The sequence below is a fragment of the Lycorma delicatula genome, chromosome 7, assembly GCF_047948215.1.
Source record: "Lycorma delicatula isolate Av1 chromosome 7, ASM4794821v1, whole genome shotgun sequence".
Lineage (NCBI taxonomy): Eukaryota > Metazoa > Arthropoda > Insecta > Hemiptera > Fulgoridae > Lycorma > Lycorma delicatula.
In genome coordinates, this window is record NC_134461.1 from 5,676,672 (window position 1) to 5,702,681 (window position 26,010).

At 30.7% G+C, this 26,010-nt stretch overlaps 1 protein-coding gene across 2 annotated transcripts in view; it reads right to left on the minus strand.

Moving 5' to 3' along the window:
• The window catches only part of cic (Putative transcription factor capicua), a 116,300-nt gene that overhangs the window by 50,632 nt on the left and 39,658 nt on the right, over nt 1-26,010 (minus strand). For both annotated transcript variants that reach the window (XM_075371209.1, XM_075371208.1), the window contains exons 10-16: nt 25,136-25,452; nt 22,102-22,287; nt 18,093-18,281; nt 10,696-10,782; nt 9,052-9,233; nt 6,155-6,293; nt 1,369-2,308 (exon numbers count right to left, since the gene is read on the minus strand). In XM_075371209.1, coding sequence (XP_075227324.1) covers nt 1,369-2,308; nt 6,155-6,293; nt 9,052-9,233; nt 10,696-10,782; nt 18,093-18,281; nt 22,102-22,287; nt 25,136-25,452 — 2,040 coding nt within the window. The remainder of the gene's footprint in view (nt 1-1,368; nt 2,309-6,154; nt 6,294-9,051; nt 9,234-10,695; nt 10,783-18,092; nt 18,282-22,101; nt 22,288-25,135; nt 25,453-26,010) is intronic.

Consider the following 26,010-nt stretch of genomic DNA (forward strand, 5'->3'; position numbering starts at 1 on the left):
AATACTGTATTTATTAGTGTTTAAATCATTCTGTAAGGTACATTAAGTATATCAAGTACTGTGAACCGTGCTGTCGTTAGCGATGGTTTTCTGTGAATTTTAGTTTGAATGTGACTGGTTTGCCATCAAAGTAATGCTGTACTTATTTATAACAGAACAATACAGTGTTATGGTACACATTTTAGGTCATGTGATGGTAATACTACAGCTTCTGCAGTAGAACATGAAGTACATTTTCTGAATCGCAGGATTCCAGGTCCCAAAACAATTAGCTTGACTTTTTGCAACCTTTTGGAAACAGGTTCACTATCTAGTATTTGTACCAGTTTTGAATGATTTGTCAAACATGACGCTATTATTAATAAACTTATTATCAATGCAGTTCAGCACAGTCCAGGCATCAGTACATGATGTCTTTCTAAGGGGATCAGAGTTTCACATTTGATGGTTTGGAGGGCACATTTTTCTAACTTTTCTTTATTTTATTCAACTTATCTTATAACATTTTGTTCAGAATTAAATTCTCTGCATGTTTTGTAGAGATCTCCTAATTTTAATCCTGTTGACTTTTTCTTATGGGGCATTTAACGACTCTCAGCAGTTAATGAAAAAACACCTAGATGTATGTATTTTGAATGAAGGCAGCCATTTTGAACAGCTACTGTAGTTTATTTAAAAAGAAAAAAAATTGTTTAATAACCAGTACCTGTTCATAAAATAAAAACATAATGCAAATTATTTTTCAATATTAATTTTACTTATAATATTTTTATGATTTCAATATTTCATCTTACTGAAATATTTTCAGTATTATTAAATTATTGTTATTATGTATTACATGATAACATTAATAACATTATTCCAGTATTCATGTCGAATTATTTAATTGCAATCAGGGGGAAAACCAGTAGTTTCAAAAATATTAACAATTAAAAAGTTTACATGGCTGCCATTTTGAAACAGATTGAGAGATCAGGTTTATTGCTTTTAGAAAAGTAAATCTCAAGGTACTCAAGCAGTATATGAAATTTCAGTTCAATACAATTAACCACACTTGAGAAATAAATTTTTAGGTAAAAAATACAAAATGGTGGATAGCCGGTAAACTAAGCATTCCCGAACATATATTGATATAAAGCTTTTCTTTATTCTGATGTGGGGGACCATCCCCTGAATTCTTGAAATGGTTTTTATAAACACTCTGTTTAATCAGAGATAAAGTTTCACTAACATGCACACAAGTAAATAGTGAATTGATCAATTTAAATCCGATAAAAAGCAAAAGTATACAATAAAAATAATTCCTCCAGATATATATATATATAAACACATACTAAATGTAAACTAAACATGAAATAATTTAATTACCTGAGATTGGTATTTGAAAACTAGCTTGTGCAGGTAAATATGTGACATTCTGTAAACTTCCTCTGTGCACAAAATATTGAACAGTTTCTGATGTCGGTACACCTGTATTATTACCTTGATCGACATCAACATTTATTCTACTTGCCGGTTTCAATAAAAGATTTGTCAATAAAGGTCCAGAATCACCTGTCGTCAAACCAGGTATAGCGGTATTGAGAAATGCGAGAACTGGTTGTCCTTGGTAAGATGTGGACGATGATGTTCTTGCAGTAGTCGTTTGTAAAACTGGTACAGTTTTTAATGTAGTTTGATTACTCGGTATTAATATAGACTGTGAACTATTAACAGTTTTGGGCTGTAATATTGTAGCACTGGTAATTAATGGTGTGGATTTGATAGTCGCAGCCGCAATGCTCTGTGATGAATTCTGAGATGTTAAAACAGTTCTAATATTTTGATGAACATTATTATTTTGTGACACTTGTTTAAATTGTTGCGTTTGTTGTTGAACAACAACATTCTGCCCGGTGGACAATGTTGAAGTTAATCTTATATTTTGATTATTATTGTTGTTACTGTTATTATTGTTATTACTATTATTATTACTAACAGACCCTGACTGTTGAACAAAGGTGTTTGTTAACTGTTTTGTAGCAAGATTTGTAGTAAAGGAATGTTGGACATTTGAATTTGAAGTGATAGCAATAGTTGTTTTATTTATATTCTGGTTATTATTAATGGTGGAAGGTATTGAAGCAGCAGAAAATTTAACAGTTGTCAACGGTTGATTACGGAATGAAGAGGTTCCAGTAACTTGAGTATTTTTCATCCAATCACTGTTTACAGTGCTCGCTACAGAAGTATCTGATACGGCAACAGTCCATGATGTACCTGAACTTCCACTTCCACTGACTACAGAAAATGGTTCTGGCTTCACCACCTAATAAAAAAAAAAAAATTAATTAACTTCAACATTTAAACCCAATCAAACGAGATTGTACAAAATTATAATAATTAAATTAATTAACTATGAAACTTGTATTGTGAATGTAGTCAAATAAATCTAACAGAGATTAAACATTTTTTATTGGTTTTAGTTTTTCATCAAATATTATTTTAAATTATATAGATAAATACGTATGTACAAATTAAAACATCAATGACGTTCACTTAAAATTCAGGCACTGTTAAACCAAACTGAATGAATGGTTTATCATTGTTTTTAAACTTTGAGGACCAGTTTTGGATGTAAAATTTATCTCAAAAACCACAGAATCAAATCAGTAAGATTTGTATGGATAGAATCTCATATTTTAGTAATTTATTTATACCTTAATATTTTTGAATTACTAAACTAATTAAATCATGTTACGTAAGAGATAGCATAAGGTTCTATGAATGAAATTTATAAAATAGATGATTTAACTTAGGTACTATATTTATAAAAATTGGGATTCTGTTTGTTCTTGAGACAGCAGATTCAGTAAAAATTTTCTATTTTTATCACAATTTTTCATAGGTATGCAACTCATGTAATTTTACATAGTACTATGTACTGTAATACAATTAAAAATATATTAAATGGTTTTTTAAACAACTTGTCAAACATTGCTATTTGATAAGTTTGGGTGATTAATAACACATCAAAATAAAAAAAAAAACTTTTACACAATATTTTTTTCAAATTTATAGTTTCATCATTTATTAAATACTCTATCAGAAAATCCATTGTAGAAATAGATATAATAATATAATATTTTAATGAAGAAAAGAAAAACAATAAAAGAATTCAAAAACATATAATATATGACTAAATAATAAAAATACAAATAAAATAATTATCTAGAACAGTGAAAATTATTATGTACTTTTTAAACTACCAAAAAAAAATCAACAAAATATTTAATCACACTAAAATTAAACCACAAGATAAATTTAACAGGAGTGGAATTCATAGAATGGTAAGTAAAACTAATGGGTTTTTAAACAGAAACTGTATAATAATATTTAAGAACATATAAAACAAAAGAACATTTTTCAAATTATATGTACCCATACAAATATTGTTTTCTAAATAATTAAAAATTATTTAGCAATATAATAATAATAATAGATTTGAATATTTAGAAAAATATTATATTTACAAACACACACTCGTTTGACATCAATCTATTAATATCTGTAGCTGTGATCAAATGTGGTTAATATTCAATACATTCACAAGTGAAATGACAGATAAATATTGAAAATATAAATTGTTGGGCACTACAACAGGCATACCCATTGTAATAGCTAGATTAGTTATAACCAATACTTAATTCAACTGGTCATGACAACTATCAGATTTAGATGTGACAATATAATGTTACAGTATTTATAACTAATGCCGAATTAAAGGATTCAAAAAACATTTTATATAAATAAAATTAAAAAATTAAATATTAAATTAAACTTACTATTATATGAAATAAAACCACCAAAACACAGTAATTAGATAAAATATAAAGTTAAGTAATAATTAGATAATTTACAATTACGTTAATATAAGTTTAACTTGTCTCTGTGTTTTGGTGGTGTTTGAGGGTAAGTCAATTATTATCTGCAATTTAGTTATATTTTTGTTTATGGTGGTAGTACTGTCATGTTGCAGGATGACACATGCGTGGCTTAATTGTTGTTAGGTCTGTGCAGGTTTGATGCTGCTGGGTTAGTTTCATTATCGCTGCCCTGCCGTTAACCGTGGCTGCTCCACTTTCTGTTTGCACCAAAGATGAGCAACGTTCAGTGATCCATTTTTTGTAGTCGGAAGGTGTATCAGGGGCTGAAATTCATCAAAGACTTTTGGTACAGTACAGGAACAGTGTGTTGCCGCAGCAGAGTGTCTATGAATGGATTGAAAAATTCAAAAATGGTCACACAAGTGTTACCCACGACGAAGGAGCCAGATGACCATTTACTGCCACAAATGAGGAAAACATTGAGCGTGCATGTGACATGGTTTTCTTAGACAGACGAGTAACTATTGATGAAGTGGCACATCGTCTGCAAATTAGTCACGATTCTGCCTATGAAATCATCCACAATAGACTTGGATTTCATAAAGTCTGTGCAAGATAGGTCCCAAAACTACTCACACAGTTGCATAAACAAACGCGCTTGGACATCTGCCAAAAACATTTGGGTCATTATGGTAACAAACAGGATATCTTCTTAGACTGGTGACAAAACATGGATCCATCATTACAAGCCAGAGAGTAAATGGCAGAGTATGGAATGGAAACATCCAAATTCACCCTGCAAAAAAAATTCAAGACCCAACCATTTGTAGGAAAACTGATGCTTATGGTTTTTTGGGACTCACAAGGCCCAGTACTGGAACGTTATGAGGAAAGGGGCACAGCAATAAACAGTGTGCGTTACAGTGAGATGCTTACTGCCAAACTGAAGCCTGCAATTCGAAGCCAACGCCGAGGACTGCTGTGGAAAGGTGTTGTTTTGTTGCACGACAATGCTCGTCCACATACTGCTGAAACGCTCCAGAAACTCAACTTTGAAGTACTGGCTCATCCTCCGTATAGTCCTGATCTTGCGCCTTCTGACTACCACTTGTTTGGTCCACTCAGAGGCATTAAGGGACTGTCGATTTACCTTGGACGAAATAGTGAAAGAAGCGGTGCATTCCTGGCTCGCAGCTCAACCATAAACCTTCTTTTAGGAGGGCATCAGGAAGCTTATGCAACGATGGACCAAGTGCGTTGAAATGCAAGGGGACTATGTTGAAAAATGTACATTTAAGTTTCCTATTTGTATTGCAATAAAATTTATAACTACATTGCGGATAATAATTGACTTACCCGTGTATTAAATGCATATAATATGTATAATACATTTTAATCAATCAGATGATAAGAAATTTGATTTGTATTTTAATGTTAATTTCTATTTCATAAAAAACTGAAACAAAGGCTTAATTTCAATTTCTATAGACTATCTCAATTTGTTAATTGTTCTCTTTGTATGAGATTATGCTAATCGGCATAATGAATTTGTTAACGTGAATTTTTTTGAGTGACTTCTTATAGCTGTGACAAGCTGGGTTTCTATCAATTCTGCACAGTATAGAAACTAAAGCAACTGATCGATGAACAGAAAGAACACAAAGAATGATCACAGACTGACATTCCTTGAGAACAATTTCTACCTCCCTACAGTCTAGTCAGTACTTAGCGGCTAACATTTCTTTACATAGATGTTGGTTTGGTTGGCTTTGGCTACATAAAACTTTAAATCTGTGAACAGGTCACAGATGAAATTTTAACTGGACAGTTACCTCGACAGATTTCTTTTATAAAGATCTGTAAAAGCCGTGTTGTTATTTGATTACTTGACATAATTGCCGGTCAAATTCAAGTAGTTATTGTACCTGATGTAGAGTGGTAACTTATGAATAAAATAATTTTTCCTACAGCATTGGATGGTAGACAGTGAGTTATCAATTTTGGAATAGCTTTTATATTCTCTCTCAACTACTAGCATTTCAATCATATAACATTCTCATATTACTTTAATATAACCATGGATAAAACAGAGACAATTCTTATGAACGGGTACACAATTTTAACAATAATTCATAACTCGCCAACATTAGACTACATCACATACTCGATAATTTTTAAAAATTAAGAATATTTTAGTAAGCCTTTTAATGTCAATTCATGCAATGTGTCGGATGTAATCAAATATGCAAACATAAAAATTTACTTTTGATTTTTAGATAAACTATTACCTTAGGTGAAGCAGGCATAGTTTTAAATGCACCACCAGTAGGCTGGAATGCAGACACACCATTTGGATTCACTGGAGAATGGTATGGATAAGAAAGTGACGGTGAATCACCTCCGGCTGGCTGCTGCTGAAATTTACTACTACAATAGAAAAAATAATTAATTACAAAACACTTTTAATTAATAAAACCAATTTTACCATTATATTCAAAGCTTGTTTTCTTTTAACAGCATTGTTAAAAAAAATACAAAAAACAAAAAAATTACAAAAATATATTTGATTACATATAAAAAATTATTTTTTAAAAAGCTTTTATTTAACTAATATTAATATTAACATTAATAAAAAAAGGAAACAAATTAGAAAAACCCTCTAGAAAGTAAAAAATAAGAATTAAATCAAATTGAGAATTTTAAACAAAAAAATATAATATATTAACAAATATACAAATATATAATGCACTGAAAAGTAAAAAATAAATTATATAAACATCCAATAAATAACTGATAAATAAAAATAGATAAATGTAATAATTATTAAATTTTAAAATTAAAAGTAATGAAAATATTTAGTTAAATAAAAGCGTGGCGCATATCCAAATTCGAACACCGTAGTATTCTAATCAAAGTTACATACGTGTACCAAATTTCAATGATTTTCATACAATAGATCAAAAGATATAGCAGTTGCATATTTGATAATAACTAAAGCAAGTTAAATAAAAGCTTATAAAAACAATAAAATTTTTTTTTTTTTTTAATTCTGCTCAAATTTTTGGAAAACACTGCATGTAATTTTAGAAAAAGTATTTACATTTTTGAGAAAATTTTTAATTCTTTTACAATAAACTACGAAACACAAATATAAATACTTATGAAAACTGAGTTTGTGAGTGCGGGCTCAGTTAGGCAGGAGTGCAGTTTTCATATACATGATTATTGACACCATATTATTATTATCAGGAGACATATCTATTTATATCATCTTTTTTTATCCTGAAATTTCAACTAATATTTGCATGGAACATAATTTTCAAATATATATAATAAAACTAGTTTGATCTTGAAAAAATATGCTTACGGATGGACGGTATCATGCATTTGGAAGCGGACACATAACCATAAATTGTATCTTAATATGTACATACATCAGTTTTTTTATTTACTTTGGAATTATAAATAAAAAGATCTATAACATAAAACTAATTTTTTTAAAAACATTTATGATAAAAAGAAGAAAAGGAGACTTCTTTTAAACTGATGATTTAGTTCATACTGTTCAATTGAAGGGGAAAAGTATGTTAGATTATGCTAAAAGAAAATGAAAAAAGGATTTTGATCAGTTTGTAATAAACTATATTACATAATTTAATAAAAGTGAAGATTATTTACAAACAATACAGGCTTAAATTCAATATTTAAAAAAAAGATTTACTACACAACTACCAATTCAAGTGAAGTCTGTATGTTTCTACATTTTTTTCCGTGAATGATAAAAAAACTGCTAAAATGCAATATATTGAGGTAAAAATACAGGTTGAAATTTACATTTGTCAATCTAATTTAAAATAAAAAATTGAGCAATAAAAATTAAAATATAGCTCTGAAAGGTTACAAAAAAAATCTCAGGAATCATTTTTGTTTTTTTATTACAATGGTTTTCTTTTTATTCATAATTTTTTTATGAATGACAGTTGACAATGAGAGTGCAAATAATAGATTAAAATAAATGCAAGGTACTGGCGACTGGATGTAACTGAATGTGACAGATTTAAAATTATTTTGTAAGTTTTTAAGTCGGTTTGACTTTGTTTTAACAAATTTATTTTATTTAAATTTTGGATTGGCCTATATAAATTCTTCTCATACAAAAATAAACTGCCTGCGACTAAAGAACTGTGAAAAATTTGTGTCTTCATAAAAATATGAAAAATGATTATAAAAATGACAAACATTTTTACAAAAATGTCTTGTAAATGGTGGATGACTCTAGTCAGCTCAACTAAACCAAAATATCAGAACAAATATTTTTAATTATATATTACACACTTATATATCTTATAAAAATGTATTTTTTATTTATTTTTTGAAGTGTCATATGGTGACATAAAAAGAATATCTTGCTGAATAATCTAATGCGATAGTGATGATGAATGCTAGCCAAAATACAAATTGAATTCGATAAAATTATATGAATTGAATTTCTACTCTAATATAACTGCGTAATTTATCACTAAACTGGAATCTGTATAGAAATGTGAAAAAACCACAGTGCATCCTAGGAAATGAAAAGGATGTACTAGAGAGGTATTATTATTTCTAAAGAGAATTAATATATTTAATAAGATTTAACCCATAAAACTTTTGATATTATTTTATTATTCACATTTAATGTATTATCCTAATTGTTGCATTTATTTTACTGTTTCAATATTATTCCGATTATTATATTAGTTTTCATCATAGTTTTAATCCTATTTTGCTATTTTAATATCTATTTTTTCTATCTTTATTTTGCTATTTTATTATAAATATTTTAATATCCGAGAAGTCCCTTGTCATTATTTTACCCTGGACGATGATAACATGAAAGTGTTTTTTGCCCTCTCCCCCCCCCCCCAAATATAGATATTTCTTGCTCCTACAATGATTATTCAGATATAAAAAAAATTCAGATTTCCTAAATCAGATGTTCCTTTTTATTCAAGACCGTTCACAAAAATAGCATTCTTTAGATCAATGCTTTGCCTCAATAAGCCACCAATTTTATTATAATAAACAATCAATCATAAATACAACTACAATTTTCAGGTAGAAAAAATTGAACCCTTACAAAAACATAAACAAAAGATGAATCACAAACACAAAAGCAATAAAATTATAGATGATATACACTTACCTGGCTTTAATTGGTTTAGGCCGACATGTTATCTCGCCAGATAAACCAGAAACAGGACTAAACCTCTGCTGTGGAAATGCTTTATTTTCAATTAATGGTTCGGTCTCGCTTTGTGATTCTGAATCAGAATCGGTAACCTTTTCCTTACATTTGAGATCAAGTTCTGCTTCTTCACATATAACCTGTGAATTGGAAAAAATAACAATTACAATTAAAAAAATATGAAGATGGTTATCACAGAATAAGCAGTTCTGATGATGAATAAACATTAATCTGGGAAAAAAATAAAATAAAAAATAATTTATTCTGTTCCTAACATACTGAACAAAGGGATCATTAATTTCAACTACTAAAAATACAATAAATATAATAGAATTAAGAGTAAGTTTTCAGACAGCTCTCTAATTTTTGAAGAAAATATAAGTCCCTAATTACAACAAGTCAATAGACTGAACATCAAAAAACTAAAAAATGTTTTTTTTTTTTTTTTTAAATAAATATAACAGGAATTTTGTGGCCATAATTTATTTACTGAATTCATGGAGTTGGCCAGCACACTCTCTCAATGTGGTCTTCTACCAGTATAATGTGCTTATTCTAACACCCAAGAAACTTCTTAATTCTAAAAGATGAGTCTTTTGGTTGCCTGCTGACCCATTTTTATATAAAATCAATAACCTCCTCGTTAACGTCTAGTTTCTTCTTTCTGAAATATTCTTAAAGTGGATGGTTATTTGGTGGTGCTAAATTTGGGCTATGTGGAAAGAAGATCAATATATACCACTTACAAGATTTCTTAGTTAAAAGTGGCAACTTGAGGGCAAGCATTGTCCTGGAGGAAACAAATAAAGACTGGATGAAGAGATAATTGTTTGTTTTATGAGAGAAGGAAATAGAGTAATTTTTGTAAATCCCAGAAGTTGCCAGAAATTTTCCTGATAAAAACATGGTTTTGTTTTTTTGGAGGTGAGGTTAAATATTACTAGCTTCTTGTGATTCCCATGTATCATCATCAATTATTACAGTGTAAAAACTTGTTTCTATCCTTTTCCTTATTGCTGTAAAAATTCTAGGCCGTAAGAAATGGAAAACACACAAACACCCACTAAGTTAAATCTAAGATAGTTGCTTACTATAGTTTTTATACTCCTAATGCTTATTTCAAGTTTTTTAAAGAACTCCCTAATACTACTTCACTTATTTTTCAAATAATTTCTACAGTAATAAGTACTACGTTAATCTATTTTATCATAAATACAGCTCGCTTATAACTCCTCTCATGAATAACTTGCACCATTCATTAAGTGTGAACTGAGAAAGAAAGAGAGAAAGAGTTAGAGAGGGAGAGTAATCTCCAAATTGGTTTTTAAATTATGACTGAGGCAGAATGTAATAATTAGGTGCACAATAGTATTATATGTTCGTGTACAATATTCCTCCTCAGAAATGCAGATTACAACTGAAGAGAGGAGAAAAAAAGCAGCCCAATATTACTGGTGACAATTCAGACTTATGTTCAATCAGTCATATTTATTTTACAGTCATTATATGAGCAGAGCAAAAAAACTCCTGTTTATACTCATAGAACTTGTGTTTTTAGAAGCAGATTCCTTAAAACTAAGTCAAAATTTTAAGTAATCATACCATTTGGTCCTCATCAGAAAATTCATCTTCTGCTCTTCGATTCCTGCCTACTGCAGCCCCTTCAGCTTTTGGTTGATTAATTTTATTCTGGAAAAAAGAAGGTGAAAGTGAAACTTTTGTAGCATAGACAATGAATTCTTCAGGAAAAGAATTTTTTTTAAGAATTAAAGTGTATTTCTGAGCATAAAGCAGGTATAATAAATTAAATATAGTAGAAAATAAAATAACATAAATATACTTGGTTATACTATCGCATTAAATGTAATATCAGAAGGTACATTAAAAAAAAATAAAATTACTGCAACAAATTTGAAGATACTGAAAAGACATATGAAATGCAAAATGTTTAAAATGTTAAAACTTGCTATATGTAATCTGTACAAGAATCAAAGACCAGGAACAGCCAGTGAAAAGAAGAAAGACGTGAATATAGCCAATCCTGAATGCGTACCTTATTAAATCAAATTGTAAGAAGTAGTAAATAATCTAATGAAAAACCTGAGAGTAAAGCAAAAATCAATTTGTTACACTAACAAAACAGAAAACATAAAGCACAAAATGGAGATGTAGAACGTAGTAAACTTTTTGAGGTTAAAATATCAACACGTGTTAAAAATGAGGTATAGAATCAAACTTTATAATCAACCACTGTAAAAAAAATCTTATTTAATTATCTAGAGACAGCGTGTAAAGATAGAAAATGGTAATAACATCTACATTTATACCATCGACTCGAAATTCAGTTTACATTAAAAAAAAAAATAATTAAAAGCTTGTGTACACTTTGGCAGATGGTTAATTAAAAAAAATTAATAAAATACGGCTCTGCTGGGTTTTATCTCCTCAGGATTTTATATCTTATCAGCTGAGTAATCAGTGAAAAACAGATTAGTTATATATCAACAATTTATTCCTAAGTTATTTCTTAGGTCAGCAGTTATCGGTCTATCAGCCTCTTGCTGGTAATTGACAAGTTGCTTGAAAGGGTGGTCTGGGAAAGCATTGAGGTAAACTGTTTTCTAAATCGATACAGTATGGCTTCACGAAAGGAGTTGGCGCCAAGGATTGCATCTTAAATGATCTTGCCGTGGTCAAAAGTGCAGACTGCAAATATCTTTTGGCAATTTTTAGACATAGAGGCAGCATTTCCTTCCTTGAGCTGGAGTTCTGTCCTCAATGAATCAAAATGCCGCAATGTTCCTGTACGCCTGCAGGCTGTAGTATGTGACTATTTGTCAAATCGTACAGCTCTGTTTAAAGATGCGCACCTAGCTGTGGAAAAATCCATCATCAGGGGAAGTCTGCAGGGCTCCATTCTCAATCCCCTAGTGTTGAAACTGATATTTGACGGGGTTTCTGGGATTGACATTCCCAGAAGGGGTCACGGCCCAGGCTTTCATCGATGACTGTCCTCCTTTTAGTTTGTGGTAATTCACAACTGCAGCTGGAAGATCGAGCGCAAGCAGCCTTGTCAATCATGGAGGACTGGATGGACATTCAAAATTTAAAGATTTCTGTGTAAAGACCAAGTTTATACTTCTCAAGGGTGCAGACAAATTATCATACAGTTGAAACACCCACATTAAGTATTAAGGTTGGGTAATCAGCCGAGTTAGAGTTCATAAGTAACTAGTTGTTTTGTTTGATGATAAGTTGCTATTTAGCAACCACATTAAGCAAGTAGTGGCGGACGTAGTCTCAGTGATACACAAACTTAGGAGGATTCTTCAGGATTCTATGGGTTGTCGGGCCGTCAAATGTACATACTTGTTTAAAATTTAAGGAGTGCCCAGCACAGAGCCTTAACTGTATGCACTGAGGTTTTTAAAACAACCTAACTTCCTACGAGGCTACCACCATATTGGGAAAGGCTCTCCCAATCGATTCAGTAATTAAAGTTTGGGCAGCCATGTGGAGATTGCGAAGAGGCCGGGAGGCTGAGGTATTTGGGTTCAATTTCAGGCCGGGCCAGTACCAGAATGGAATGGTGGTCACAATGCACCCGATTTAAATTTAATTTAGTTACCCACCTCCTGCCTGTGGAAGAGGCTGCAGAGCCTCGCAATGGAAGCATAGCAGCTGGAATGGGACACCATGACTAAGCGAAGATCCCTGTACAAGTTTATCTGGCAGCTGATGAGCTGTGCATTTGCAGGGAGGTCCAGTCAAATGAACACCTGATGTTTGACTGCCCTGCTCTTGGCGGAGGAGGGAGAGACCAGGCCACCCTGGAACTTAGAGGCAAGGGGAAAATTGGCCACTCACAAGCAGCAAGTCACAGTGGCGAGAGCTGCATTGTCAGACCGTGTTGGAGTTCCTTGATGCAATTGCTTTGTTCAACTGACATCAATAGTTTACTTAAGGGAAAGACTCTACTGCACTGCTGTGGGAAGCTAACATAGAAGATGTATGTACCATATTGAAGTGCTTGGAGCCTTAATTAGCTGGTCAGGTACTTGCTGGGATTCAGCGACCTAGGCGTGGCAGTGAATTGCTGTCTGGACAAAGTAAGTTTCAATTTATGGATGTCATTATATTTTTTGTAGTTGACTGGGTGTGCCTACCCATTTTAGTAAATATATGACAAGTGAGCGGTTGGGACATGTAAGCCAGTGGTGTATGGCACTGCGCTTAGTCTACTCATGCTGCTAGGTAAGCTCTAGGAGCTATTTAGGACACTGGTCGCTAAACATTTCGAGGCTCAGTAGCTGTTTGTGGCACAGACATTCAGTCTTATGCTTTAGGGTGACCAAATGGGGAACGTTTTAGAAATGCCAAGCAAACCAAGTTACTCCTAAGCCTATCTTCATGGTGGAGGGGCCTTTCATCAGTGGTCTCGGGTTCAATCCGTCAGACATGGCATTTTTCATACAAAAAAAATTCCATTTCCATGTATAAGCTTCTATGGTGAACTAATTCATTAAAAAAAAGGAAAGTATAAATCACATTTTTTATTCAGGAAAATACTAATATTAATCAGCAAATACATTTTTATATATAGAAAAGCCTTTTTAGCCTTTACATCAAGTAATGTGAAAATATCTATAACTATTTCTAGTGCATCATTTCACTGTAACTTGATAACACAATAAAATAGGCTTACTTTTCCTTTTCTTCTGCTCTTTGAAAAGAATTACTGTAAGATTTATTGCATATGTTACACAAGCTGTAATGGTTGTGTTTTTTAGTTCTTGATAATTGATTCTTCTGTAATTTTTAATGCTGAACCTGAAAATACATTCATTTTTTTCCCATCACATCATGGATTTTTCACAAATTTTAAAATTTGTGAAACATTGAAAAATTGCAAAAATATGATATAATAAAATAGATATAAAATATTTTTTTTTTTATAATAAATTAATATAATAATTTGCTTTTTTGGCTTATACTGTGCATTCTTTTAGCTAAAAACAGTTGAGTGGTCTGAAGAGAAAGGCAGGGGGTATCTTGACCCCTTAACTTCTAATGAAAATTGTCACAAAATAATTTCTAATACCTAATTGCTTAAATTCTATTACAGTGCATTTTTAAATTTATTTGATTTTTGTGAGATGCATCATGCCTTTGGAAATTACTCCCCCCTTCATCCACCCTTAATGATGTAAGTATGTAAAATACTTACAATATTATTCCCTGTGTCAAAGTTTGTTAGGACGGTTTATACTCTGCTTCGGGCTTTTCCTTCTACGTTCTCTATAGGGTTCATCTCGGTGTAACATCCAACAATAGTCTGCCATCATTGTAGTAGTCCGTTTTCCTTGATACCTCCTTTCTATTTCTTTCATGTCCTGATGAAAGCTCTCATCCATCTATTTGCTAACAGCACCCAGATTTTCCAGAAAATAGTTCGGTCCACATATGAATTTAGGAAGTGAACCTACAAGCTCATGGAGCAACCTAAATTTTTGTACTTCTGCATCATGTTCTAAATGATTGATTTTAAGTTTGGATCCTTCTTATTGCCCAGAAACTTGGTTACTACGTCTTTAAATACTTCCCAGGCTTTCTTTTCTGCAACTTCCATTCGTTTCTCAAAATTACCATCTTTGACAAGTTTTTTAATGTCAGGACCAGTAAAGACACCCTCTTTTAGTTTGACAGTTGATAAGAATGGAACTTTGTCACAGCTGTATTTAAAACATTTACCTTCGTTTGGTAAGGCATTGACAAATCGCTTCATCAAGCCATACTTGATTTACAGAGGTGGAAAGAGAACTTTATTTGGATCTATGAGAGCTTTTCAGAGCATATTTTTGGTTCTAATGAAGCTCTTTTTGGCCAATATTTTCTTATCCACTGATTTTCTCTGTCTCTGCTACCCCATTCACACAAAAAACAAGGAAACACTGTGTATCCTCCTTGCTCCTAGGAGCGTCGATATTATTTTGAAATCACTGCACATAATCCACTTATTTTGTTATGTTTGTTGTATTTAATTTTCAAGAACAATTTCCAAATTATCGTAACCTTCTTTTAAGTGAACAGAATATTCAATGGGTACTGAGGGATACGAATTCCCATTGTGAAGAAGGACAACTTTGAGGGTTCTTTTAGATGAATCTATGAACAGTTTCCAATTGGTACTTTCATATAGAATGTTAAATCGAGTCAAAAGTCCACATACATCAGTGCAAAAGACTAATTCTCCTTCTTCCAAAAAATATCTTTTCTTTGTACCTGAACCAAGAAAATGAGGGGCCAGCTGTTAGCAGATTCTTCTCTTTAAGCCTTGAACCAAGCAATTCTGAATATTCTTTAGTAAGATATGTCTCGAACCAAATCGTTTAGTTCAGTCTGTGAATAAAGTTTGGTACACAGCTATCTCCAGGTTTATACTCCTCAATGTTATCTTCATTTAAATCACTTGTGGAATTGCCTATTTTAGGTAAATTTTCTGGTGGAATTGGCACTTGTACATCTGAACCATGAGTGTAGGTATAGGCATAAAGTGGATGGTACATTTGAATAGATGATTCTATTTTTATTCTTTAAATTGAAACCATAAGCAATAGTCGAACAAAAGTAACAATCATTGGTTGGATTTTGTAGCTCTTGCCACACCAGTGGAACTCCAAATATGAACGCTTTTGTTCACCCTTTGACCACCATCTAAGTCCTTCAACCCATGAGTAGCAAAGTAGTGTAATGCCCAAGTTTTCAACTATTTTCAATCAGAAATAAGTGAGATACACTTGTCGAATGAAATTTATTATATATTTTTTTGCCTTTTCACAATTACAAATGCAACTCAGAAGGAATCTGCAGAGTTTTTGCAGCCTCTAAAAGCCATTTTGAATGGGAAGTTTACTTTATGGTCTAAATATATATTTCCACTGACAAAAATGCGTTTGATCACGGAGGGCAGAAAAAACTCGATTTGCGCACATTGATGGTTGAAATGGCCCTGACAATAGTTGCACAGTGCATGAATGGTGCAGATAGCTGCCTATAAACATGTTACATTTTGTTAAGTCTTGTCACAACCTATCAGCCAATCTCTCCCACTGTCTTGTCATCTTCTACACAAACCCCCACTGCCTCCTCTTCTACTAACTGTTTAGCTATAAGAATGCCAAAAAAGTATAAGCCAAAAAAGTGAATATATTATATTAATTTATCATTAAAAAAAATTTGTCTTATTTTTTTTTTTTTCTTTTAAGGCCGCAAAGGACCCCTTAGTCAGAGTAATTCAAGTCTTTTTTGCCGATCTTTTGGCCTTTAAGTTCTTAGCTTTTACTTTCTACCAATATTTAGTCATTCTTAATGATCTTGCTTTATGATCCTCTTCTGAATAAACCCTTTTTGTATAATTAAAAGTTCTTACTTTAAAGTTGGTAAAAGTTACTAAAAAGTTGGTACAAGTTACTAAAAAATACATAGGAATCAATTACCAAAAGTTAAAAAACATTTCACAACCCAAATTTTGCAGGCTTGTATTATTTATTAAAAGTTTTTCTACTTAAAAAACGAAAAAAATTTGATGTGCATAAAATTAAAAAAAAAAGAAAATATACAAAAATTTGAAACAATGTCATCACTAAAATCAATTTCAGAAAGGAATATCATATTATTTTAAAAAGCTTCAACATACATTAAAAAATTTTTAAAATAATAATCACAGGAACAAACAAATAATGAAAAAAGATAAAAACAAATTGCATCATATTAAACAAAATCAACCTAAAAATATGTAAAATTATTTATCTTAACTAATGTAGTCTAAATGACAAGTATTATACTGAAATTAACATATTCAATGGCTGCATCACATCAATCAGCAAGATACTACCAGTGGAAGAGTAAAATTAGAAATTGCTGTTTAAGGGTTAGAAAACAATCTTTTAATTTATGACAGAATTAAAAAGGTCTGTGATATTAAAATTTAGGTTTATGTATAGATAATAAGCTGAAATTGAAAAAAATGAAGGTGAAATAAGTTAAAAAGGTTAATGCATTATCTGTGAAGCACAGTAATAAAATATTATATGAACAATCTTCTAAACAATTATTACTATTTCTTTGAAATCTAATACACTGTATAGCTCAGAGGGAATCTTTCTGTTGGATGCATATAGTATTTTAAAAATAAAAAAACAATTTATAAGAATAATTTTCAAATTAAAATCCCTTATCATGAAAAGTACTATACAATATTCAATTATTACTCATCAATGTTTAGAAAGCTCAGTTAATGCACAGGGTGATGAATTTCTGGACCAGTGACTAGCTTCTTGCAATTTACGACATACTGTAATAGTACACTTTCCCTTCTACACTGAACCATTAGCAATGCCAACATTACTTCAGTCACCCGGAGTAGAACTACTGTTTATCTATCTATTTATACACTTTGACAAGTAATACTTAATTTACGTTCAAATTTTTATTTATTTTTTATTTTACAATAATAAAGTTTATTGATTATTTTAAATCAATCAGAAATGCAGATATAAATCAATGAAGTACTTTCCAATGAAGGACTTGGGGGATAGTCCAAGACTGCCTAACTTGAGACTTACCTTATATGTAAATCAGCATGTTTGTATGTACCAATATTTGCTTAAAAATTAATAACTGTTGGGCAGATGTGAATGATCAGCCCATCATTCAGATGATTTTAGTCATAAGTTAAAGAGTCTATTTAGATAATTCCATTATTGGGTGAGCAAAAAGGCTTAAATAAAGAGCACATCACATTTTGTGATCTCATAAATCAAGCAGTAATATTTTTAATCACTGATATACTAGCACGATTTCACTTTTATTGCATTTTCTTACTTAAAATAGATTTTTATTCATCACATGAAAAATTTTATTCTGATAATGATGTTTTATATCAACTTTTTTGAAAACGTTAGTTGAATCTTTAAACCTTTACAAGTTTATGCTCATACCTCAGGGGGTTGATCGGCTGTAGCAGGTTCATCTTGACTGAGGGATTGTGATGGAGCTGATGTAGGAGGAGGTGATGAACCTTCATCAACAGAACCTAACTTGCCACGGCCAGACCCTGTTGAAGATTTTCTCCTATCTTTACTACACCATTTCCACTCTGGATGAGCCTTAAAGTGAGCTTCCTTCACCTAAAAATTTTAATTTGTTAACTATGCTAACAAAAATTTAAAAATAAAACACAAAATTCATATTAATAGTAAAAAATACGAGGGCGGTCTGAAAAGATAATGAAAATGTGAATTTATTTTTCAACATAATCTCCTTTAATATTAATATATTTCATCCAGCGGTGTTCCAGCACCATTATCCTGTCTTTGTTGTGTCCTCCAGAAGTGCTGGAAAGTACTTGTCTACAGCTGCAACTACTACTCGATTGGACGAAAAACACTGACAAGTAAGGAAGACTACTGAGTTTTGGGAAGAGATGGAAGTCCAAAGGAGCCAAATCTGGGAACAGGGTAGATGTTCTAGTATTTCATAGTGCAAATCCCCCAATTTTTCCATCGCCAAGACACTTTGTAGGCGGGTACATTGTCCTGATGGAAAATGAATTTTCTCTTCAGCAGGCCAAGTCTATTTTCACAAATTTTTATATCCAGTTTCATTAGAAGGTTAGAATAGTATTCCTCAACTATTATTTTACTTTTTCCAAGATAGTCGAATAACAGAATTCCTTTCACATCCCAAAGACCAATGACCTTTCCTGCCAGTAGTACTGTCTTCACTTCCTTAGAGCTAAAAACCGGCTTCTGTCCACTGCATGGATTGTTGTTTTGATTCTGGTGTGTAATGGTGAATCCATGTTTTATCCATAATTGCATATTAACACAGAAAATAACTCTTGTTTTCTTTTAAATTTGCCAAGCACTGTTCAGAAAGTGTCGTGCAAATGTGATCTGTTGTAAGCACGCACAGCAGCCATCTTGCACAAAGCTTTTTCATGTGGAATTCTTCTTGCAAAATACAACTGACATGTTCTTTTGAAATACCTACATTCTTAGCGATTTCACACACTTTGTACACCAAACTCGCATTATGCATTTCTTTGATGATTTCCGGTGCGGTTGCATATTTTGTACGTCCTTCATGTGGATCTTCTTGGATGTTTTCACAGTTACATTTAAACTCGGCTGTCCATTTCTTCATGGTCGAAATTAAAGAAGAGTCACTGCACACATTTACAATCCTCAAATGATTTCGGACAGTGTCAAATCTTCTTTTATGAAGAATTTTGTCATTGTATGATACTGGATTTTCTCCATTTTCAACAACACATGTATTCCAACTGATTCAGACAGCTGCCTACAGCAAATTGATGGATGGAATGACTTGCAATTTCACATGGTGCCTTCTAACAGTTGTACCAACATACAGGAAAAAGTCATGTGATCATAAAAAAAATCTATACTTAATATCACTGAAATATTAAATATAAATATCCATCAATAATTCATGTTTATGGGAATTTATTAAGTTGATAGTAATAAAATTACATTTTTTGAACATTCCTTATTTCAAAGTTGTTTGTCTTTTAGAACATAGCAGTAAGACATGACAAACAGCTTTTGAATGTAATATTGGCTTGGGAGCTTTGAATGATATTTAAAGTTTAAAGAAACTTGTTTCTATTTATCACAAAGAAAGAGCGAGGTTGACTACTAAAGAGAATAGTCCATCACAGTAATAGCTAATCCACCTTGTCCATCTAATGAAAAACTGAAAATAGCCATTTACAATCGGTTAATAATTAAAAAAGAAACAAAATACATATATAAATATTTTGAAGGGCCAGTGTTCAACATTAGTGCCAGTGGTTAGTACATTCAAAAACAAAAAGAATATGATTCGGTAGGAAAACTTTGACGCACACTTCAAAATTTATTTCTGTAAGGAATTTCAAATAACATTAGTGACATGTCATACTGTCAAAAATATGAAAAACCTTTAAAAACAAAGGATTTAATTACTCCTCTAATACTAATCCAATAAACAATTTGTAAGAAATTACTAAAAAGAAAATTGTAAACTACTCAATATAAACCATGATGTTTGAATCTAGTAAATTGTGTATGTGTATGTGAACTGATTAAGGACAAAGGTCAATGCAAGAATACAAGATATTTATAAATTTTACATAGAAAACTCTTCTTAAAATGAATTTTTTATTACAAGACAGTGATTTGGAAAGTTTTTGGTCTAATAAAAAAATCACTTTGAAGTAATGCACGGAAACATGACTCTGTTAACCAGAGACATGGTAAGACTTAACAGATGCAACATGCATTGAACAAAGAGCTTTTTCATAGAAAAAAAAATTTTCTACATTAAGTAAAATGTAGGGTACACAGTCTAACAAGATGTCTGTAATGTCAGCAAGCTTGCACACTTTCAGTTTGCAATCATTTAATACAGTATTGTGGATTTTTGCGATAATTTTGTAGTCTATTGTAGTGGGTTTTGAGCCTTCATTATCTTGAATGAATATACAACCGTATTTAAATTTAATAGCCCACTTTTTTAGCATTGAGAACGAAGGGGAAAAATCGTTTCAAGTGAAATCTAGCTCTTTCTGTGTATCCATCAGGGTTAAACCTTTTAAAACTATTTAGAACAGCTCACCGCTTCCACTTTTTAGAAAATGTCAAAACTTGTTTGTTATACTCATTAACTACAAACAAGCAACTACATGAGCACATCTGAAACTTTGGAACACACCAACTGTTTGGGGTATTTCTACATTGTTTTGAACTAAGCAATTAATTAGTATTTAGTATGGCCGCTTGGTGGGAAGAGTTTGTCTCTCCTCTTGTTTGTACGTCGCAAGATGGGCTAGCGAGCAGACATGTCATGTGTGTTCGACCGATAGCCGTATCAATTACTTTACTCGAATGATAGACATTCGCATTATATTGTAACGACTGCAGTTTTATTATTCTGTTTGTTTGTGTATTATTTATTCTGTTTTTTATGAACATTATGTGTATTCAATTATGTTCTAAAGTATAATGCTTTTCAACACCACATTGTTATAAAAATTATTTATCCTCCCGACGGATGAATCACCCAAATTACAGTCCACTAAGAAACTTGAATATATTACAAAAAACTTTTAACGAAACACCATCAAAAGAGGCATACTTCACAAATAAACATTCGGTCATACTTGCGCAATTTCGTGCCAGGCGAAGAATTTTCTGAAAGATCCTGGTATAGTGCTTGTAAATATTAATTAGTTTGTTACATATATACCTACACTAACAATAGGATTTTAAACCATCTTCTATTTTAGTTTGAAGGCGACTGAATTTAAAAAAAAATAAACTACTACACTCAACAGCTTTTATTATTTAACAATACTCTAAATACAAGTATATAACTATTACAAATACTAAACAGTTCCTGAATATACCAGTAAACAGCACATTTCATTCAACCTGATGTTTCAAAAAAGTAATTTTTTAAGTGTTTTAATACCTAGGTTAATAGTATACTAAAAACTAATGGATGTCCCTGAAGTTTTTCGGGTGAGAAAACAATAATGGTTTTCTCTACCCTACTCATGTCGATGTATAAATTCAAAGTAGATCATGATAATTATAGTTTACAGAATTAAACATTTTTTTATACTTTTTAGCGTTTTTTTTTTTAATTTCATTCTTATACTTTTTATTTTGACATCAGTATCATTCTAGATTGGTGTATTTAACAGGTATATAATTTATCTGGTTTAAAATAATAATTATTTTTTAAAGTAATAACAGGCTGACAACAGGCTCAAATTACAGATATGACTGAATGATACCAAGGTTCAGGAATTTGAATCCAGAATCCTTTCAGATAAAAATATCTTCAAGGACATTGTAAATCTAGATTTTATATTTCTATATGTTTTAGCTATAATAAATAAAAAAACAAATTGTACGGTAAGAGAATAAACAAATAAATTACCTCAGAAGCTAGTTCATGGTATTTCTGTTTTTCTTCTGGACCTAGAGCATACCACCATTCACCGAGTATCTTTGAAACTGTTCTGTTATCTTGGTTTGGATGCCTTTGATGTACTAAGGCCCGATGACGTTTACTAAATATCATAAATGCATTCATTGGACGCCTAATACGATCCCTTTCTTTCACCTACAGGTAAAACAATTACAAAATTAAGCTATTAAAGTAATATACTATCATCAAATTTGTGCGCTCAAAAATTATTATATCAATTAATTACATAAAACCTAATAAAGATCTCATAAATATATAATAAACATAATTTTAAGTAAATATATTAAAACAGCATAAACAATTTAAGCTCTTTAAGTTTCAGTTTTATAATATAGTTCAGTCAAAATGCAATGACTTTTTCCATTAAAAATGCATTTTTCGTTGCTTTATATTTCTGTTTTCATTATTAAGTTTATAAGTAAAATGTATTTGAAAATCAGGTTTGTTTTCATCGAGTACTAGTTTGAAGTTACCATTTTGTTTTTTTTTTTTTTTTTTTTTTTTGTTAGTCTGAAGGGTTTAGCCATACATTAAACTCCACACTCTACTAACTATAGTGTCATGCTTTATAACATAATTTTTTATTAAAGAATATTTTGAGTTGCTGAGTAAATCATGCTCTGTAAACTGTGTGGTTCTCAGAAGTAAAATTTGAAAAAACTGCATTTTAATTTGGTACCTCATTTGAAAAATCAGATAAGTTCAAGATCAGCAATAATACTGAACATTTTACAGCTAAGCAATTTTCACACACAGAAGAGCAATATAATTTTTCTATATCAAATTCTATTTATTTATTATATATATAAATATATATAAAACAAATACATAAAATTCATACAAATGTATATCTAAAAACAAATTCATTTTTGAGTTACAGCTAACCAAATATTTTCTCTTTATTTTTGCTTCTAGTGTAAAATAAAACCATTTTCAAATTCTTGGGACCGAAATTAAGAGGAAAGTTTAACATTTTTGCAAGTTTTTTGACCTGAAAAATTAAATAAAAGAGAACTGTAAATCTTGTAAAATATTCTTGTAGAACTGAATACGTACAGTTCTGGTTCAGCGCTTGCAACGTTGATAGTTTCAACATGGTTGGGTATTAAATAAATTATCTCTTAATATAGGTAAAACAGTTTTCATGAATTTTGGAAACTACTGCAATAGCATGCCTAAATCATTAACCATTAAAATTAAAGAACAACCCGTAAAAAAAAAGTGAATTACTGCAAGTATCTAGGAATAACTTTTGACTGCAATATGTGATGGGAGAAACATATTCAGCAAATTGTTAACAAAAAAAAAAAAAAAACTTACTATTTGTTTCAGCCAAATTATCTAAAAATATGACAATGAAAACTTTAATAATGCTTTATTATGCATTGTTCCACAGTTTTATTACCTATGGAATATTAGCATGGCCGGAGCACTGAAAATTATCTTAATTTGCTTAAAAGACTACAAAATAAAATAATGAACATTATAATAAATGAATACCTGCTTACGGTTGAAAAGGTCTATAGGTTTGAAATATCATTACAGTAATTTAAAAAACAAGTTTTCATATTCAAGTAGAATAAAAAAAACAAAATCAACAATCTACCAATTAGCAAGTGATAAAAACAATTATATAACAGCAGTAAAACTCTATAATTGCCTGTCTAATAATCTGAAACAATTATAAAATACTATTACAACAAAAAATAAATTAAAATTATAGATAAACTCTTTTCAATTGAATTAGGATTAACATCAGGTGTTTAATTTTTTGTGAGCATTTGTTCTTGAAATTTAACCAAATTTAATAATTTTTGAATTTTACTAGATGAATACGGGCCACTATACATTGTATAAATGAAAACTAAACTTAAAATAAATGAATTTAATAAAGAAAACACTAAAATTTAAAACTGTTTCACGGCATAAAAATAGATGATTACGTAAACAAAACACTACATGATTATGAAAGCATTATGGATAGAGTAGGCAACCTAACTAAGTAAAATAATAACAGATTATAGATTGATACTTTCTCTATTGATTGGTTATATACATCAATATCCAAATTCTTCTATCGAATTTTATATACGTCAACCAGTTCAATGCTATTCACTTTGTGAATTAGACTATTCCATCGAAAATTTGAAGTTTGTCATTTCTAGGGTTAAGGAGTATTAAATTAACAAAGGATTATAAATACGTAATGATTATACGATTATAAATGTAACACATAATTTAGTCATTAATAATTTAGCTGACTTAGATTTATTTATGAGTAATTTTATACGTATTTTTTTGTATTTTGTGATTGTAATTTTAAGTTAAGTTTATGTTAAGTTTTCAACCAGACCTGCGCACAGGCAATAATATTTGCCTTGGTAGGATTTACTTTGTCTTGTGTGTATGTTTACTCTGCATGAATGTATTGGGATATGTAAATTTCTTTCTGGTAATAAATAAATAAATAGGATAAAATAAAAAAACCATCTCTTTTAATGAAACACTTTTTTTATTTTACATGTCACAAAGCATTTTAACAAAAAAAATATTTCAGGAGACAAAATTAACAGTTGAAACTACTTTTATAGGCAGTTTTCTTTTCCATTTCCAATAAGATCTACGCATCACAACAAAACTGGTTTTTTTATCATTTTTTGTCTGAAGATGCATTTTAACAAAATATTCCAAGCGATGAAAATAAAGCAAACAGAATTTAAACTACTATTATATAAAACATTTTAAAATCTTGAATAGGAGTTCTCTGATCCATCATGCAAAAAAGGTTTTTTATGATTTATTTGCTCGAGGCATATTTTATTAAAAAAGATTATCTACAGCCAATAATTAACTAACTAATTTGAAACGGTTTTTATTTTGGAATTTCAACTTGGGAGTTCCTTTTTGGTAATAGGAAAATCTGGTATTTGAAGGCAAACAGAGTAATTTAGCTATGTATTATAAATAAATAAATTCTGATTACCTTAAGAGGGCTTTGAGGTTCTTTATTATTATGTAGTGCACTTAACGACTGTGTTCTTCTTTTACCAGCTACCACACTTCCATCATTCGTACTGCTACTATTTGATACATCATTATTAGTCGCAGTTCCTTCTGGTTCAAACACATCATCATCATCATCTGCTTGTTCAAGACCAACTTGACTGCTAGTCGGACCAGGCACTGGAGGAGCAGATAATGGTGGTGATAATAAGGGAGATGTTGGAGGAGGTGATGTAGAAGTAAGAAGCGGTACAAGCGATTCCCACGGATATACAGATGTACTGGTCGTACTGACATCTATTAAAAGAATTTTTTTTTAATGTAATTAACATAAGATTTCTGAAACAAATTCACGTAGCAGGCAAATAAGTAGTTGAGTGAATGAACCGTCATCATTACAAAAGACAATAACATTGTTGAAGATTACTCTAAAACATGTAGAGTTTGAAATTTAATCCCCTTCAGAGATAAAATTAAAAAGCAATTATTACCTATAGATAAATAAAATAAAAAATATTCAAGACTGATTTTTACAAAAACCAGCACATTTTCATTGTTGCCAAATATCCTCAATTACCAGATACAGCTATTCTTTTTTACAGTATCTCAAAATGTAGTTCATTAAAAATATACCTCAGATGGAAATATTTTACTTCAGTAAACAAAACTATTTTTAAAAATTGAATTTATTTTTGGCACAAATCCTGTGATTTATTTATACCCCTCTGATAAACAAAAAACAACACATATGTCTCGCACAGAAAACAAATATTATGTTAAATTAAATAAAAATTCACAGTTAAGGTAAGTTTTCCATCACTTATTTTTAGGATTGTCACTGAACAACTATATAAG